Source organism: Hyaena hyaena, unplaced genomic scaffold (genome assembly GCF_003009895.1).
Source record: "Hyaena hyaena isolate Hyena2069 unplaced genomic scaffold, ASM300989v1 scaffold_79, whole genome shotgun sequence".
Classification (NCBI taxonomy): Eukaryota; Metazoa; Chordata; class Mammalia; order Carnivora; family Hyaenidae; genus Hyaena; species Hyaena hyaena.
The window spans coordinates 2557422-2572823 of record NW_024080711.1 but is presented as its reverse complement, the minus strand read 5'-3'; the positions used below and the strand labels follow the sequence as shown (position 1 = coordinate 2572823).

Sequence of the window (15402 nt, the reverse complement as noted above, 5' to 3'; positions counted from 1 at the left end):
GTTTACTGATGAATTTGTTTTGGTGCATTCAAAAAGCTGACACTTTGGAACCACTGAAGTGGAGTATACCTTTAAGATGAGGGCCATCACAGAAAGTGAACACTGGCACATAGAACAGCATTGGAGGGAGGGAAGGGGAGAATCAAGGACACGGGGAAAGGCTGTGCAAGTTTTGAAATAGGTTGCCTATGGCTGATCTGTGCTCGTTATTAATGTGGCGACTAGAAATCAGTACCAGACAATGAGCAGTATCCTGTCTGGAGGACTTCTTTGGCTGATGGACACTTTATGTTAAAAGAAATCCTTCCTAAGCTAACCTTTAAGGATCAGTGAATTCAGGAAAGCTCAACCTTTCTTCAGTATATGCTGCCTGGGGGAGCATTGGTGATTTGGGGGAGGGAAAGATTTCTTTGATAGGAGAGATGTTGGATTTAGTCTGCCTTTAAAGCTCTTAGTAAATGGTTTAGGATGTACCAGGTGCCTAGCTTGTACCTCGTTTTAAATTGTGATGGCATTTTTGTGTTTCTGGCAGTTGGCAACTTTATTTTAGCTCTATTCTGAATCAACACGTTTGAACAACTGGGGTTTTTTGGTGGTTTTTTTTTTTTTTTTTTAATTCGTATGCTATACCTTTTGTTTTTGTTTTTACAGCAACCTTTTCAGGAAGTAAAGAGAATTTGACCTAGGATCACATAGCTATTAAATGACATAGCCACCACCAGTTCTTTCTGACTTTTGTTTCACTAACTCATCTTAACTCATAAGATACTTGAATTGCTAACCTGATGTAGCCGGTACCATTTTAGCTTGAGGTGAGACCTAGACAGTTAGAGATTGTCCACTAAAGTAACTCTCTACCCACCTCCCCATCCATTTGTTACTTGACTTTGCGCCTACTGTAGAATTTAGAAGACCTTTATCTGCAGTTACCTATTAATACTGTGGGATGTGACTGGCAGTATATTGAAGCTTAGACTAATATTTTAACTTCTTGGCGGGAGATAGTATTTCACTAGCTTTCTTAAAACGAGTATGTTTTTACTGAAAATTGTGTGTTATGGAAGAACCGTACAGCGAGATGAATAATACAGTCTGGGTCTACCACAGCATGTAAACAAGCTGACCATAGTGACTGGTGGTAAACTGCACGTGTATGGATTATCTTAAACTGTGTCATACTGAGCTTGGTTTTTAAATGTATAAAATACACATTCACTTTAAAATGGGCACTAAAAGATGTTGAATGATCCAGTGTTTCTGCAAGTGTTAAGTGATACAGATTCCTCACTAATTTGGACACTTAGCACACTTTCATTGATAACTTCTATATTAAGGTTAATAGTGAAATAATACAGACTTTGAAATAACTTCTATTTTGACAGTTTGTTGCATATTCTAAGGACCCAGACATAAGGCTTGGTGGCCGTCTCTTGTTTTTCCTGGTTTATGACTTTCGGCTTTGTGGAATACGGCTGAGATGAAAGGATTTATTGACGATGCAAACTACTCCGTTGGCCTGTTGGATGAAGGAACAAACCTTGGGAATGTGATTGATAACTATGTTTATGAGCACACCCTGGTAAGTGTGCTGTCTCCCATTTCTCAAATTTAGTGTTTACAAATTTCTGAATTCTAAAACACTGGTCTATTTCGAAGATGTTAATCTGATGAAAGTACTTTTTTCAGATGTTCACTTCTCTACGTTGTCTTTAATTTGACACCACCACTTCCCTGGGGTAATGATGAGGTTTTCTTTCCAGCCCAGATTAAAACGAGTGGCTTTCTAACCACTCTTTGCTGTGCCCAGCTCTTGTATGTTCTCTTTTCTTGATTATGTTGCTGTCCTCTTAGTAGTCACTACATGGCTTTTTACTCCATTTTTCTCAACTATATGCTTGAGTAGATTTTAATTTGTATTTTATATAACTTTGGTCATGTATGTTGGCTGAGAATTTGATAACTTACACTGGAATGTTTACTCTGTGCCAGATGTCCACTTCTGTTGACTCATATTGCTACTTAAGATTTTTTTTGTTTGGTACTTACTAATAGGACTATTTTTGTTTATTGTCTTACTGATAAAATTTGGGTTTTTTGTTGGAGCTAATGGCCCATTTTTCCAAATTTATTGAAAAATTTTCATGTTATTGATGTTCAGTAAGAGGATACAAAAGTACTTCTCTTGACCTTTACAGATGTGCTCAAGTCTTCCCACACCTCAGCAAATCTCTTTTCCCCTGCTGTCAAAATTTTTGAGGAAAAAATTTATGAGACTTGTCATATTGTATAGCCTATTGTATAGCCAAGCCATCCTGTAGTTCCTTCTCTCAGGTCACTAGGAACCTCCTAGTGGAAGTCTGCCGACCCCTTCTCTTAGTCCTCTAACTTATGCAACATTCTCTGTGGGTCAGATAATGATCTTTAGACTATTCCTTTCATTCATTCTTGTCCAACAATATTGAAATATCCCACATTTAATAACATTCAGTGAGGGTTAGTCTTGCAGCCCTATTCTCTCCTAGCGGTGGGGATCTAGCACAATTAGTGCATCTAATTGTATGGCCCAAGGGTGGTTACAACTAAACATCTTGTTTGGTGTTTTTGTTTTTGTTTTTGTTTTTGTTCTTAAATCCCAGTTCTCTTGCTGGTAGGCATAATTGTCTTATTTTTTTTTCCATATTAAAGTAAAAATAAATTTTCTGTCTTTAGAACATTAGGGATGGCATATCTTTAAAGAATGGGGCAACTTGAGTGCAATTGTCCCATATCTGCCACACAGAAACCATAATTTCCAATCATGTCTATATCCTGTTCAGTATGTTCCAGTAATGTATACATTTTCAAGTGTATTAAAGAATAGAAAACAGTAATATTGTCTTCATAGCGCAAACAATGGTTGTGTATTCTAAATAAGATTGTTTGGTCTGCCATATTACATTGAGTAATTTATGGTCTCTCTGCCTGACATGTTATAGTCATTTCTCTTACCCTAGAATAGCTGTGTTAAAATCATTACACATTTCCCTAGATCCCTAATTAAAATCTGTTACCTGAGTTTTGAAGAATATTCTTACTCAGGTTCAACTGACATTTACTGTACTTATGTATTTTTTAAATATAATTTTGCCACCTCTGTGTATATAGGTTACCAACTTTGTCTCCTTAAAGATTGGTTCTTAGTGTCCTTGCTTTCTTGTTTTACCATCCTGTCTTTATGTGCAATTTGTAATGGAGATAATATAGCTTATTTTGGTTAACATTCCTGTTTCTACCCACTGTATTAGGAAATTAGGTCCTGAACTACCAAAGTAGTTTAAACAGTATAGGAAAGCATGGAAGGAAACAGGTGCTTTCCTTCTCCTCTACTCCCCCAAACTGAGGCAGTTATAAAGTAGAAAGTTACTATAATTGATGGGTTTTTTTAAAAGCAAAGAAGAGAATATTTAATAGGCAAGCATAACACAGCAAAGAGTCAAGTTTAAAAAGAAAACGGTATTTGGATTCTCCTGTATTTGCTCTATCTAGCTTTAATTACTCTTAAACCTTATATATAGTAATGTATGTGAAAGTGTATCTTGGCTCATTTATGGAGGAAAAGGGAGTTCTCTACTACTTTTGGTACTCTTATCTTTAATAGTTCTTTCTTTTTTTTTTTTTTTCTTTTCATGATCATAATAGACCGGGAAAAATGCATTTTTTGTGGGAGATCTTGGAAAGATTGTGAAGAAACACAGTCAGTGGCAGAATGTAGTGGCTCAGATAAAGCCATTTTACACAGTAAAGTGCAACTCCACTCCAGCTGTACTTGAGATTTTGGCAGCTCTTGGAACTGGATTTGCTTGTTCCAGTAAAGTAAGTGTTTTTCATTACTTTGTCACTGAACTGCAACAATTTAGTACGCACTTTAACTTTTGGTTACAGCAGTTAGAAAACTTGCAAGGAAGTTTCACTTTTTGATGTTTTTAAACTCTTCCCAGCGTATTGGAAATTTACAAACTTTATGCCAATGAAAGGAAAGTTTCAGTGAGATGAGACTTTGAAAAGCTTTATCTTTAATCAAGAACTTATTTGTTCCTCCTTCTTAGGCTAGAGCTAGCTAGACCTTTACTTCTGGTAACAGCAAAATAATTCTAAACCAGGAGATTTCTCTGGTGGTAATTATGCCTTTTAAAAGGATTTTAATACAGAGTAGTGTAGTAAGCATTACCAGAATATGAACTGTGACCTTATGCAATGCCAACTTAATATAATTTGAAGTTAGCTAAAAAATAAAAGTTAGAAAGTAGTAATTGAATGAAAAGGGGTAATAAAATTTTTGCTTTTTAGATGACACTATTTAAAATGTATTTTTATAGACTGAAATGGCTTTAGTGCAAGAATTGGGTGTATCTCCAGAAAACATCATTTACATAAGTCCTTGCAAGCAAGTGTCTCAAATAAAGTATGCAGCAAAAATTGGAGTGAACATCATGACGTGTGACAATGAAGTTGAATTGAAGAAAATTGCACGTAATCACCCAAATGCCAAGTAAGTGTAAAACTCATGGGAGTATTATCTTACTGCTTAGGGTTTGGGTTTGTCTTTGGCTTGGGAAAAGGCAACGTTTATGTAGAGTAGTGATGTGTGTTATAAATTTTTTTAACTTCTTTAAAGTTCTTATATGGAAAATGCTAGTATATGGAAGAATATATTTTATTGGCTGGCCACATCTGATCCTTCTTGTAGAGTTGGGAGGAGATCAGGACAGTTTGGAATATGAATTTTTAATCTTGAATTCAAGGAAGAAAATGGGGTTCTTAGGATATTAAAATGAAGACCACAGCTGTATTTTCATAATCACATCAACCCTACTAGTTATTTGTCATATTGGAAACAAGCTGTGTGTTGGCCAGCTTTTTTTCCTGGTTAGCTGAGGGTTTAATCTGCCTTTGGCTGTAGTTCTTAAATGGGTGTCCTTAGTGACAGTATCTTAGGAGTCTAGTCTGTAGATTTGAGGGGTTTGTTTTCTAAGGCCCACTCTTCTCTTTGCACAAGAAGGTTTTTTTTGTTTTGTTTTGGGTTTTTTTTTTGTACCTAACATGCATCCCAAGATTTTTTTAATTAAAATGTTGACTTTTTAAAAGCAAAAGGCATATTTAATCTTGTCACAAACTGGTACATCAAGAAGATTGTAGGATATACTAAAAGTATATTGTATTGGTACAAAATTGCTTGTTTTTAATGCATTGAGTGTGTCCTGCGAATGTGCATCATATCCATATTTTCCTTGTAGATTTATAATTTTCTTAATTGACTTTAATGGTATTCTTAGGTGTCCTGACAGGATTGATTACTCTAAAAACCTTTGAATAAAGCCCTTTTGGAGAAAATGCTAGTGAACCAGTTGGTCTCTCTAAAAAATCTTCTGTTCTGTGATCTTTTGAAGACAGCCCTGATTTGGGATGTTTACTGTGTAAACTATAAAGTGGATGGTACATTCTTGATACTGTCAAGAATAATTTTGCTTTTATCAGACTTGGCTCCTCTCATTATCAGTCATTCATCAAGACTTCTTTGGGAAAACAGTTTTACAAACAGCATTTGTATATTTGTGGGTTTTAGTGGTTTGTAATTATTTGAGTGTCTCCTCAAGTAACAGTCATGATCGTTGTGTCTTGGTTGTTGTCATTTAGAGGGAAATACCAAATAGAGTTGAATCCGCATTTGAAAGGCTGCTGTTAAACAGATGCATAAAATAACTTGTGTGTTTGCCAATTTCTTGGTAAGATGTATGAGATGGATAGGTATTCTAAGACTAAGTGGTGGAAAGTTAGGTAGCTGGAACAATTTAGGAAATGAAACATTTAAAGCCCTGATATTTTTAACTGAAAGACAACGATGGCATTGCTGTTCAATTTAGTCTTTCTAGGTGATTTTATGGACTGATGGACTTCATTTGAAAGTAATGTCGTCTTTCATTACAGAGCCCAACTGACTCTTGCTGCTACAACAGAGTCTTAACTTCCTGCATTTTCCAAATTCCCATCCTTGAAAGCTTCATGCTTTAGGCCCTAATGGCTAGTTTTTTCTCTATACAGGATTGTTTTTCATTAGGTTCACTTGATTCAACCGTCGCTGGATTTGGGAGCACTGGCAACATAATCAACATACTTCCTACAATCTTCAGGCTTCACATGTGCTGATGATGATGTAAACCAACTCTGCCCCAATCATCTTCCCCTTCTCTTAGGGTCTTACTACATATTGCAACAGAAGATAATATTGGAGGCGAAGAGGGTAACATGAAGTTTGGCACTACCCTGAAGAACTGTAGGCATCTCTTGGAATGTGCTAAGGAACTTGATGTCCAAATTATTGGGGTTAAGTGAGTATTTGTTTTAAATTTCATTTTATGGTGATAAATCTTTGTCTTTCTAGTTGATTTTTAAGACTTCTTTTGCATGAACTCTAATAGATTCAGCTTTCAGTTTAGAGATTTTTTTCCTTAGTCTAGGAAAAACAACTAAATATGCTTTATTCTGTATATAATTTTGTGCCTATACCTTCCCCTTCCCTAAGAGATAAAATCATAATCAGGTTAGTAATTTAACACCCCCCCTTCTTTTTTAAACTAAAGGGAGAGGATGTACTAGAATTCTAATGAATACCTAAATGACATTCATTTGAGTTGTGTACTTTTATTTTTCTCCCATCTTTAAATTTTTTTCCTTCTTAATCTCTTGGGCACTCCAGTAAATCAGACATTGTTCTACCTTCTTGATTTTTAAGTATGCAGAAACTGAGCCCCAAAGAGATTTAATGATTGGGTCATAATCTCAGAACTATGGTTTGAGTCCAATTTGGAGCACAAAGTGGCACATTTTTTGAGTTGCCAGTCCATTGCTAGGCAAGGTCTTGCTTTTTCAGTTGTTCATAACAGTGGTGATTCTTTATCCATCTTTAAGTTTAATTCTGCCTTAGGTGATAATATTGACTGATTTGAGAGTTTTCAAATTTCTGTTTTTTAAGTTAACATGCAGGAAAATTGACTTTTTGGTTTTATACTTTATATGAATTTTAACAGATTCGTGTAACCACTGCCATAGTCTTAAGTATTCTGTTACGAATCTCTGATAAGTATTTCTCAATAAGTAATATTAACGAGTCTAGTAATACTCAGCTGAATGTACATTTATATTTCACAGTAGACAGTTTTATATTTTGTCAGATAAAATTGTACATTCAAAGATTTTGTGACCAAGTTTTATTGGTGATGTTTGTTACTTCATACACATAAAAGCCTCTTCTTTCTGATAGTTACAGAGCTCATTGTTAAATTCTTCATAAAATTACGGTGCCATACATGGCATTTTTTAAAAACTGCTATTACTTGGATAATTAGAGGCGTGTGCTTCCAATTCTTTAAATATTTGGTAATATTACTGTGAATACGGTGTCAGTCTGGTAAATGAGAACTAAAAACAATTACAGGAAGGACTTCTAAAATTTGCTATTGATTTAAATTTATTACACTTCTTCCAGATTTCATGTTTCAAGCACTTGCAAAGAATCTCAAGTCTACGTACATGCTCTGTCTGATGCTCGATGTGTGTTTGACATGGCTGTAAGTTTTTATGTCATTTTGATACTTTAAGGCAGGATGTTATTTAAGACTAATATTCATTGTTTTACTACCCCTGAAGTACCTTCATATACTTAAGATATCTGCCTCGTTTTTTATAATCCATTCCATACAGTCACATTTTTTAATGGGTAAAGAGATGAAATCGTAATTTATTTGTCTGTGGCTACAAGACAGGACAGACCTCAGGAAAACCTCACACACTTAGTATTGAGTAAACCTGCTTCTGTTAGTAGAGACCAAAACACTTTCTATACTAAAGATTAGAACAGATCTAATTAACCTCCTTGGGAAGGTGTGTTTGAAATGTCCTTGTAGCTTACAATTCAGATAAGCATTTAAAGTATTTTTCCTATCTCTAGGGAGAATTTGGCTTCACAATGAACATGTTAGACATTGGTGGAGGCTTCACAGGATCTGAATTTCAGTTGGAAGAGGTAAACTTTGTTCAGTGGATGGATCCCCTGGAATAATCTCATTCTTTACTACAGTGTTAGATGTAGACTAGAGTTTAGCAATGGCAGGAAATAAACCCTGTAACATCTGTTTAAAATTTGATTCTGCAGCATCTGGGAGGCTTAGTCAGTTAAGTGTCTGACTTTGGTTCAGGTCATGATCTTCTAGTCTATGCGTTCAAGCCCCACACTGGGTTCAGAAACTGGAGGTGCTTCAGATTCTGTGTCTCCCTCTCTCTGCCCCCACTCTCTTTCTCTCTCTCAAAAATAAACATTAAAAAATTTTTAATTTGATTCTAAGATGAAGAGGCAATGGGAAGTCCCTATCTAACTTTGAAAAGCTTAATAAAATTCTGTGAACTCTGTAACATATTTACAATAAGTTTGTATACAGTTGTTTCTACTCTTAGGGGTACTTGATGGCACAAGCGAATTTATAATTTGGATAGTTTAAGCTATTTTACTCAGATGTACATTATTACTCACCTTCCTGCTCTGCCCTCCATCCCTCATTTTATAATACTAAGAAGCTGATTTGAAGTTTTGCTCTTTTATTGCTAGTGTTAGAGTAATTCAATATTGAAATCATAATGTGGTGTTTCAAATTTATAGGTTAATCATGTTATCAGCCCTTTGTTGGATGTCTACTTTCCTGAAGGATCTGGCATTAAGATAATTTCAGAACCTGGAAGCTACTATGTGTCTTCTGCATTTACACTTGCAGTTAATATCATTGCCAAGAAGGTTGTTGAAAATGACAAATTTTCCTCTGGAGGTAAGCTACAAAGTTTATAGTCCCCCTTCCCCCCATTTGAAGAGAGTAGAAGTGGGGGAGGGACAGAGGTGGGGGCAGAAGATCCAAAGCGGGCTCTGCATTGAAAGAGAGCTGGACGCGGGGCTCAAAAACACGAATAGTAAGAACATGACCGGTACCGAAGTCAGATATTTAACCAACTGAGCTACCCAGGTTCCCCCTTATAGTTTTGTTTCTGTTAGATCAATTCATCTACAAACTAATTGAAATGATCAGATACTAGTCAAGTGTAAAATACTGTAGGACATGGATGGTATGTGTTGGGAAGGACCTCCTGAATCTACCTCTTGGTTCTGCTGTTAGGATACGTGTATTTTAGATAAGCTTCCCCAGCTGATTGATTCTCCTATCCTGTGAGAACCGGTGTTTATTGGAGTGTCTCTTGTCATGGTACTTTTACTCATGGGAGACAATCTGCTTTATGCTCTTTTTTTTTTTTTTTTTTTAATATTTTTATTTATTTCTAGGAGAGAGAGAGAGAGAGAAGAGACAGCGTGAGCAGGGGAGGGTCAGAGAGAGAGGGACATACAGACTCTGAAATAGGCTCCAGGTTCTGAGCTGGCAGTCAGCACAGAGCCCGACGCGGGGCTCGAACCCACAACCGCGAGATCATGACCTAAGCGAAAGTCGGACGCTTAACCGACTAAGCCACCCAGGCGCCCCTATGCTCTCTTTCATAAAAAGGGCCAACAGTCTAAATCTTTAGTCTCTTGTCAAACCAACAAAAAGGCACTGTAGTCAGTCCGTCTTGCTGACCAGTATTACCTTAAAAAAATGTAGAAAGTCCTGTTCTAGGGGCGCCTGGGTGGCTTAGTCGGTTAAGCGTCTGACTTCAGCTCAAGTCATGATCTCCCTGTTCGTGGGTTCGAGCCCCACACCGGGCCCTGTGCTGACAGCTAGCTCAGAGCCTGGAGCCTGCTTCGGATTCTGTGTCTCCCTCTCTCTCTGACCCTCCCCTGCTCACACTGCCCCCCCACCTCAGAAATTTAAAAAAAAAAAAAAATTAAAAGAATAGCTTTCTTTTCCTACCAACCTATTTATATTAGTTTAGACTCCTAGATATTTATTAAATAGGTTATGTAATCTATTACTTTTCATTATTTACTGCCCAAAATTTGGGTCCTTTTGGCCTGTCTGCATTATTTCCTGAGCAGTTCTTTACTTAATAGTACATCAAGATACATGTTCCAAAACTGAGGACTGATGGGGGAGGGGGAGAGGGATGATGAGCATGGATGAGGTCACTTGTGGGGATGAGCACTGGGTGTTATATGGAAACCAACTTGACAATAAACTATTAAAAAATTCAAATTTACATTTCAAAAAATAGAGAATATATGTAAAATGATATCACTGGTTGGTAGTAATATGAATGTTTTGATTTTTCATTCTGCTTACAACATATTTTCTAATATTCCTAATGGGCATGTATCATTAATTTGTTACACAATAAAGCATTATATAGATGTTCAAGGTTCTTCTTTACCTGCCTCAGATCTGGAGTTTGCCATTTCCCAAAGAGCTTCAGTCCATTTTAACGGAGAGTGGTATTTTAAAAACCAAGAAGAGTATTGATTGTGCTCACTGCGCCTGACATGTCCTTTTTATACATTGAGCACAGTCTTAAGTATATGATTTGACAAATAATGAAGTCCAATATTAACATTCCTCTAAAAACATAAATTTCATATCTTAGAATTTTTTTCCCAGTTTTGTTCCTTTGCCAGATAGCCCCCACTATGATGGTCTTTCCACCGTAGATTGGTTTGGGCTGTCCTCAAACTTCATATAAATGGAATCATCTAGCATGTATTTTAGGACAGCTCAGTATAATGTCTGAACTACTTTGGTTCATGTTCAGTACTGATACTCCACTGTGAACATACAATTTACCCATTCTCCTTGGCAATAAATAATTGGTTGTTTGCAGTTGTGGGCTATTATGAATGAAGCTTAACATTCTTGTGTAAGTCTTATGGACATTTTTCATTTCACTGGAGAAAATAAGAACAGAAATGCCGGGTCACAGAGTAGATCGATATTTTCAAAGATTTCAAAGTGGTTATTTTATCCTCCCCCTGGAGGGGTATATGTGCAAGTTCTGATTGTTTCCCCACTTTCACGGATATTTTAGTATTGCCACTTTTTAATTTTCTCCATTCCATAGGTGTGTGGTGGTGATAGCTCATTATAGTTTTAATTTATTTACCTGGTAACTTCTGTAGCAAACTTTTTTCGTGTGTTTATTGGTCATCTTCCTGTGTGAAATGTTTTTTCAGTTTTTAGGGTAACAGTTTTAAGGAATGTCAGTATATATTTTTTTAATTACTTGAAATATTTGGGAAATGTGCAAACTATGTTCTATAAATATTCAATCTGTTTGCTATGCCTTGCATAATAACTATATTAGACATTTCAGTATAAATTCATCTTTATTTTTTCTGCTTTTTCAGTAGAAAAAACCGGAAGTGATGAACCAGCCTTCATGTATTATATGAATGATGGTGTTTATGGTTCTTTTGCAAGTAAACTGTCTGAGGACTTAAATACCATTCCAGAGGTTCACAAGGCAAGTTTATCATAAATACCAGAACTGCTTATTTGGCCGTTTATGAAACTGAGCTTTTGGGGGTTTTGTTTTGTTTTTTGTTTTTAAGATGCATCCCAATTTTTGGAGAAATACTTTAGGATGGGGAATATTGCCCTCGTTTGAGGGTTTGCCCGTCTCGGAGTTAAGGAGCACCAGTGCCCCTGGCTCTAGGCCTGCCTTTCATAGGCACATTGGGTCTGATTCAGTGAAAAACGCTCTTGTCCTCCCTCAAATTAATTACCTGCATGAACACAAGTAAAAAATTTAATGAAAAAAAACCTTTTCCTACAGAAATACAAGGAAGATGAGCCTCTGTTTACAAGCAGCCTTTGGGGTCCATCCTGTGATGAGCTTGATCAAATTGTGGAAAACTGTCTTCTTCCTGAGCTGAATGTAGGAGATTGGCTTATCTTTGATAACATGGGAGCAGATTCCCTCCATGAACCATCTGCTTTTAATGATTGTCAGAGGCCGACAATTTACTACATGATGTCATTCAGTGATTGGTAAGGTATTGATTTCATTTTCAAGGTGGTTGGATACTTAAGATGACTTAAGATGTTTGCTGATGATTTTAGTCCTGTAACAAATAAATGCCTAACATGTAACAGCAGAGTGCTCCTCTGGTAAGGGTTATTGGAAGACCAGTCACTTTTATAGTCCTGTCCATTTGTTACATGGTCTTTGTGCTTAATTTAGAATTATACTTTTTTTTTTTTTTTTTTTTTTAATGTTAGGTATGAGATGCAGGATGCTGGAATTACTTCGGACACAATGATGAAGAACTTCTTCTTTGTGCCTTCTTGCATTCAGCTGAGCCAAGGAGATGGCTTTTCCTCTGAAGCTTAAACAGGCATTAATGCTTCTCTAGATCTGAAGTTGCAGGTTAAGCTTGTCTGGTCTACATTCCAGTGTGAAACAAATTCAATCTTATTCTGTTAATTCTCTTGGGAAAAAAAATCTATTAGTAATAGCTGTTTGGGACCAGACGAAATCAGCTTTCATCTATAATTCATGGGGGGGGGGGTATTTGGGAGATTTAGATAATGTATCCAGATTTAAACTTACCAGTTTGTCCTACCCCTTAAGCGTTTAAAATAAAATATGCAACAAAATGGATGACTTAGTGGAGATGGAAGCCCATTAATTGGGTTCCCCATTAAATCGTTTACATACAAGTACACAGTTTTTATACTAAGGATTCATGTTAAAAAGTCTTGTAAAGTTCATGTCTTTCACCCAGATATATCAGATGTCAGTGGAGGACCAGTGTGACTTCATTAGATGCGTTTAGTGTATTTAGAGTGTGTAAATTTGTGCTTTGAACTGTAGTTTAATAAATGTAAAATTGCATCATAGTATTTGTTGTATTTGACCTAATGTAACCCTTGTATGATTGCAATAAAATTTTGTGTAGATTTTACGGTTTTTTTTTTTTTTTCAGGCTAAAACTTTGGGAAAGTGGCTAGCTAGCAAAGGTAGTTTTGAAATAGATGTGTATATGGACTGTTTGAAGGTGTTTTTTTTCTCCCTTTATATCCCATTTAAGTTTAGTTTGGCTCAGTACATTTTTTTCAGTTATTTAATTAGTAATTTAAGTAAAATGTTTGGTAAATCATTGTGAAGTTCAGATTCATTATGGAGAGTTGATGTGCAGTAAGCATGATGTTTAACAATTTTAACACCAAAAATGTTAATTCTGCATAAGCCAATTGTAATAATAGGTGTTTCTGTATAGATAGAATGCATAGAATACCTTAGTAAATCTTTGAATTACAAATCTTTTGGCTGAAATGGAAGACTCTATTAAATACTTTGAGTAAACTTGGGGGGAGGGAAATAAAATTGCAGAGAAGTCTGCAGCGCACTAAAACTTAAAGAAGGGCTACATCTATATCCAGAAACCTGATGCTCTTTTGCACGGAACATTATTTAAATTCAGAGTTGTAAGGGGGTGGGGTGAAGCACACCTGTTCTCAGTTTCTCAATTGCAATGATTTCAAACTTTAGGAGTTTGTTTTAGTTAACTCTTCATTCCTTGTTCTTTCCCTTTCAGCTTAGTAATTTTAATTCTTTTCATACTAAAACTTTGTGACTGGGGGAAGGGAGTTAGCGTTACTAACCTGACAGTTGTTGCCAGGCGTTTACGTTGTTCACTGCTAGTATATTAGTAATCCTAGATCTCAGAATCACAATAGTAATAAAATATAAACAACAGGGGTCCTTTTTTCCTAACTTACTCTATGTTCAGATGTGGAATTTCTGTCTCCCAAGAGGAAATGTGACTTCACTTTGGTGCCAATGGACAGAAAATTCTACCTGTGCTACATAGGAGAAGTTTGGAATGCACTTAATAGCTGGTTTTTACACCTTGATTTCAAGGTGGAAAGAAATTGATCATGAATCTCTAATAAATTTCACTCTAAACCAGTAGGTGCTTAATATTTTTTGATTTGATTGATGCCCATTTGAATTTCATGGGTTCTATTGATTAAATTTGAGACCCCAGTCCATTGTCCTCTAATTACCCTTGGACTTTACCAAGGCATAATATGGGGTTTTATGCAAAGTTCCAAGCTACATGCAACTTTTTTTAACCGTAATAAAGAGGAGGAATTCTTCCCAACCTTCTTTACATGTTGTGTTTTGTGGTCCAGAAATGACAGACCTTCTACAAGATGGTACAGCTTTGAGTTCTTGGCTTGACTTTACAACTTTGAGCTTCATGGCTTGTCAACTTCGCCATATTCACAGGGGAGCTGTTCTGTATATACAGCTCAGAGTTGGCAAATACCACATGTGAATGAAATGGTAACCTTAAGAAATGTCTGTATTGTATTTGAAGACTGTTTGCCGTAATCTGAAGTTTGAACTAAATGTATTTCAATTTGGTATGCTAAAAAGTACTGAATTAATGTAACAATCTTTTTTTTAAACAATATTGTAATCTCAGTTCAGAATTTAACGGAAAATATAAAACCCAAATGATTTCTATATAGTAAATTGAACTGTAAAGGTAATTTGTGTGTGATTCTGAATACACAGATAAAATGTTTTTATTCCTCATGTTTTTTTACTTTGGCTTCTATTGTGAAAGAGAGTTAATTCTGCGTTTTAACTCTGGATATTATTAACTTCCAATTTTTCTTCCAGAATCTTAATTTTAAAGTAGCAAATCTGGTAACATTCTGGGCATTACATAAGGAATTTTGGTTAAGTTAGTATATATGTGAGCACTAATATGTTTCCAGGACCGCATTTTCTAGATAGATCCATTAATTCACCAGCCTCTTAATAATTTTAAACTGAAAACTAAATGAAATTGATATAAATTAGATACCAAGTAAAGGTGGGCACTGATAACATTCATTGGAAGTACTGTGGTTAAAAAGCCACTGTTCATTTTTTGTCCCCTTTTGGGGACTTTTTATTTTCTTTTGTTATTGGCAACTTGACCAACTGTATAGTAAGAATACTTGCTTAATTGACCAAAATAGAAGAGGAGAAAAATCCATAGTCTTCCATGTTCAAGTTGTGAGTAAACCCTACAAATACTTTATAATTCCTGTCTTGTCCATCCTGAAGGCACAATAAAAGAATGGTCTATTTGCAGATTCGGACTTTTATAATGAGAATAAACCTAGCCTAGGATAACAAAACTTTTTAAAAAATCGTCTTTTGATAGCAAAAGTAAGTTACGATTTCTGAAGCCTTTTCCTCTGCTGGGATTGCAGTCAAATTTGTTAAGGATAGTTTGGATTAGATTTTTTCCCTAGCTCTTCGTTGCTATTTCAGGATGGGGTTTCAAAAGTAGAGAAATAGGAAAGCATTTTAAGTTTGAAGAAATTCTGGCAATGTGTGATCATCCATTTGGGCAAGTTAACTTGAAAGTAGCCGTGCCTACTCTTAAATGTGTTGAGG

At 35.8% G+C, this 15402-nt stretch overlaps 1 protein-coding gene across 3 annotated transcripts in view; it reads left to right on the top strand.

Annotated features, from left to right (window-relative positions):
- The window catches only part of AZIN1 (antizyme inhibitor 1), a 29315-nt gene extending 16393 nt beyond the window's left edge, over positions 1-12922 (top strand). For 2 of the 3 annotated variants that reach the window (XM_039233811.1, XM_039233812.1), the window contains 10 exons: positions 1383-1579; positions 3679-3852; positions 4356-4528; positions 6231-6365; positions 7523-7604; positions 7985-8059; positions 8690-8852; positions 11345-11460; positions 11773-11987; positions 12219-12922. In XM_039233811.1, coding sequence (XP_039089742.1) covers positions 1478-1579; positions 3679-3852; positions 4356-4528; positions 6231-6365; positions 7523-7604; positions 7985-8059; positions 8690-8852; positions 11345-11460; positions 11773-11987; positions 12219-12330 — 1347 coding nt within the window. In that variant the 5' untranslated portion in view covers positions 1383-1477 and the 3' untranslated portion in view covers positions 12331-12922. The remainder of the gene's footprint in view (positions 1-1382; positions 1580-3678; positions 3853-4355; positions 4529-6230; positions 6366-7522; positions 7605-7984; positions 8060-8689; positions 8853-11344; positions 11461-11772; positions 11988-12218) is intronic. The other variant, XM_039233813.1, reaches the window with a different exon arrangement.
- The last annotated feature ends 2480 nt before the right edge of the window (positions 12923-15402 follow it).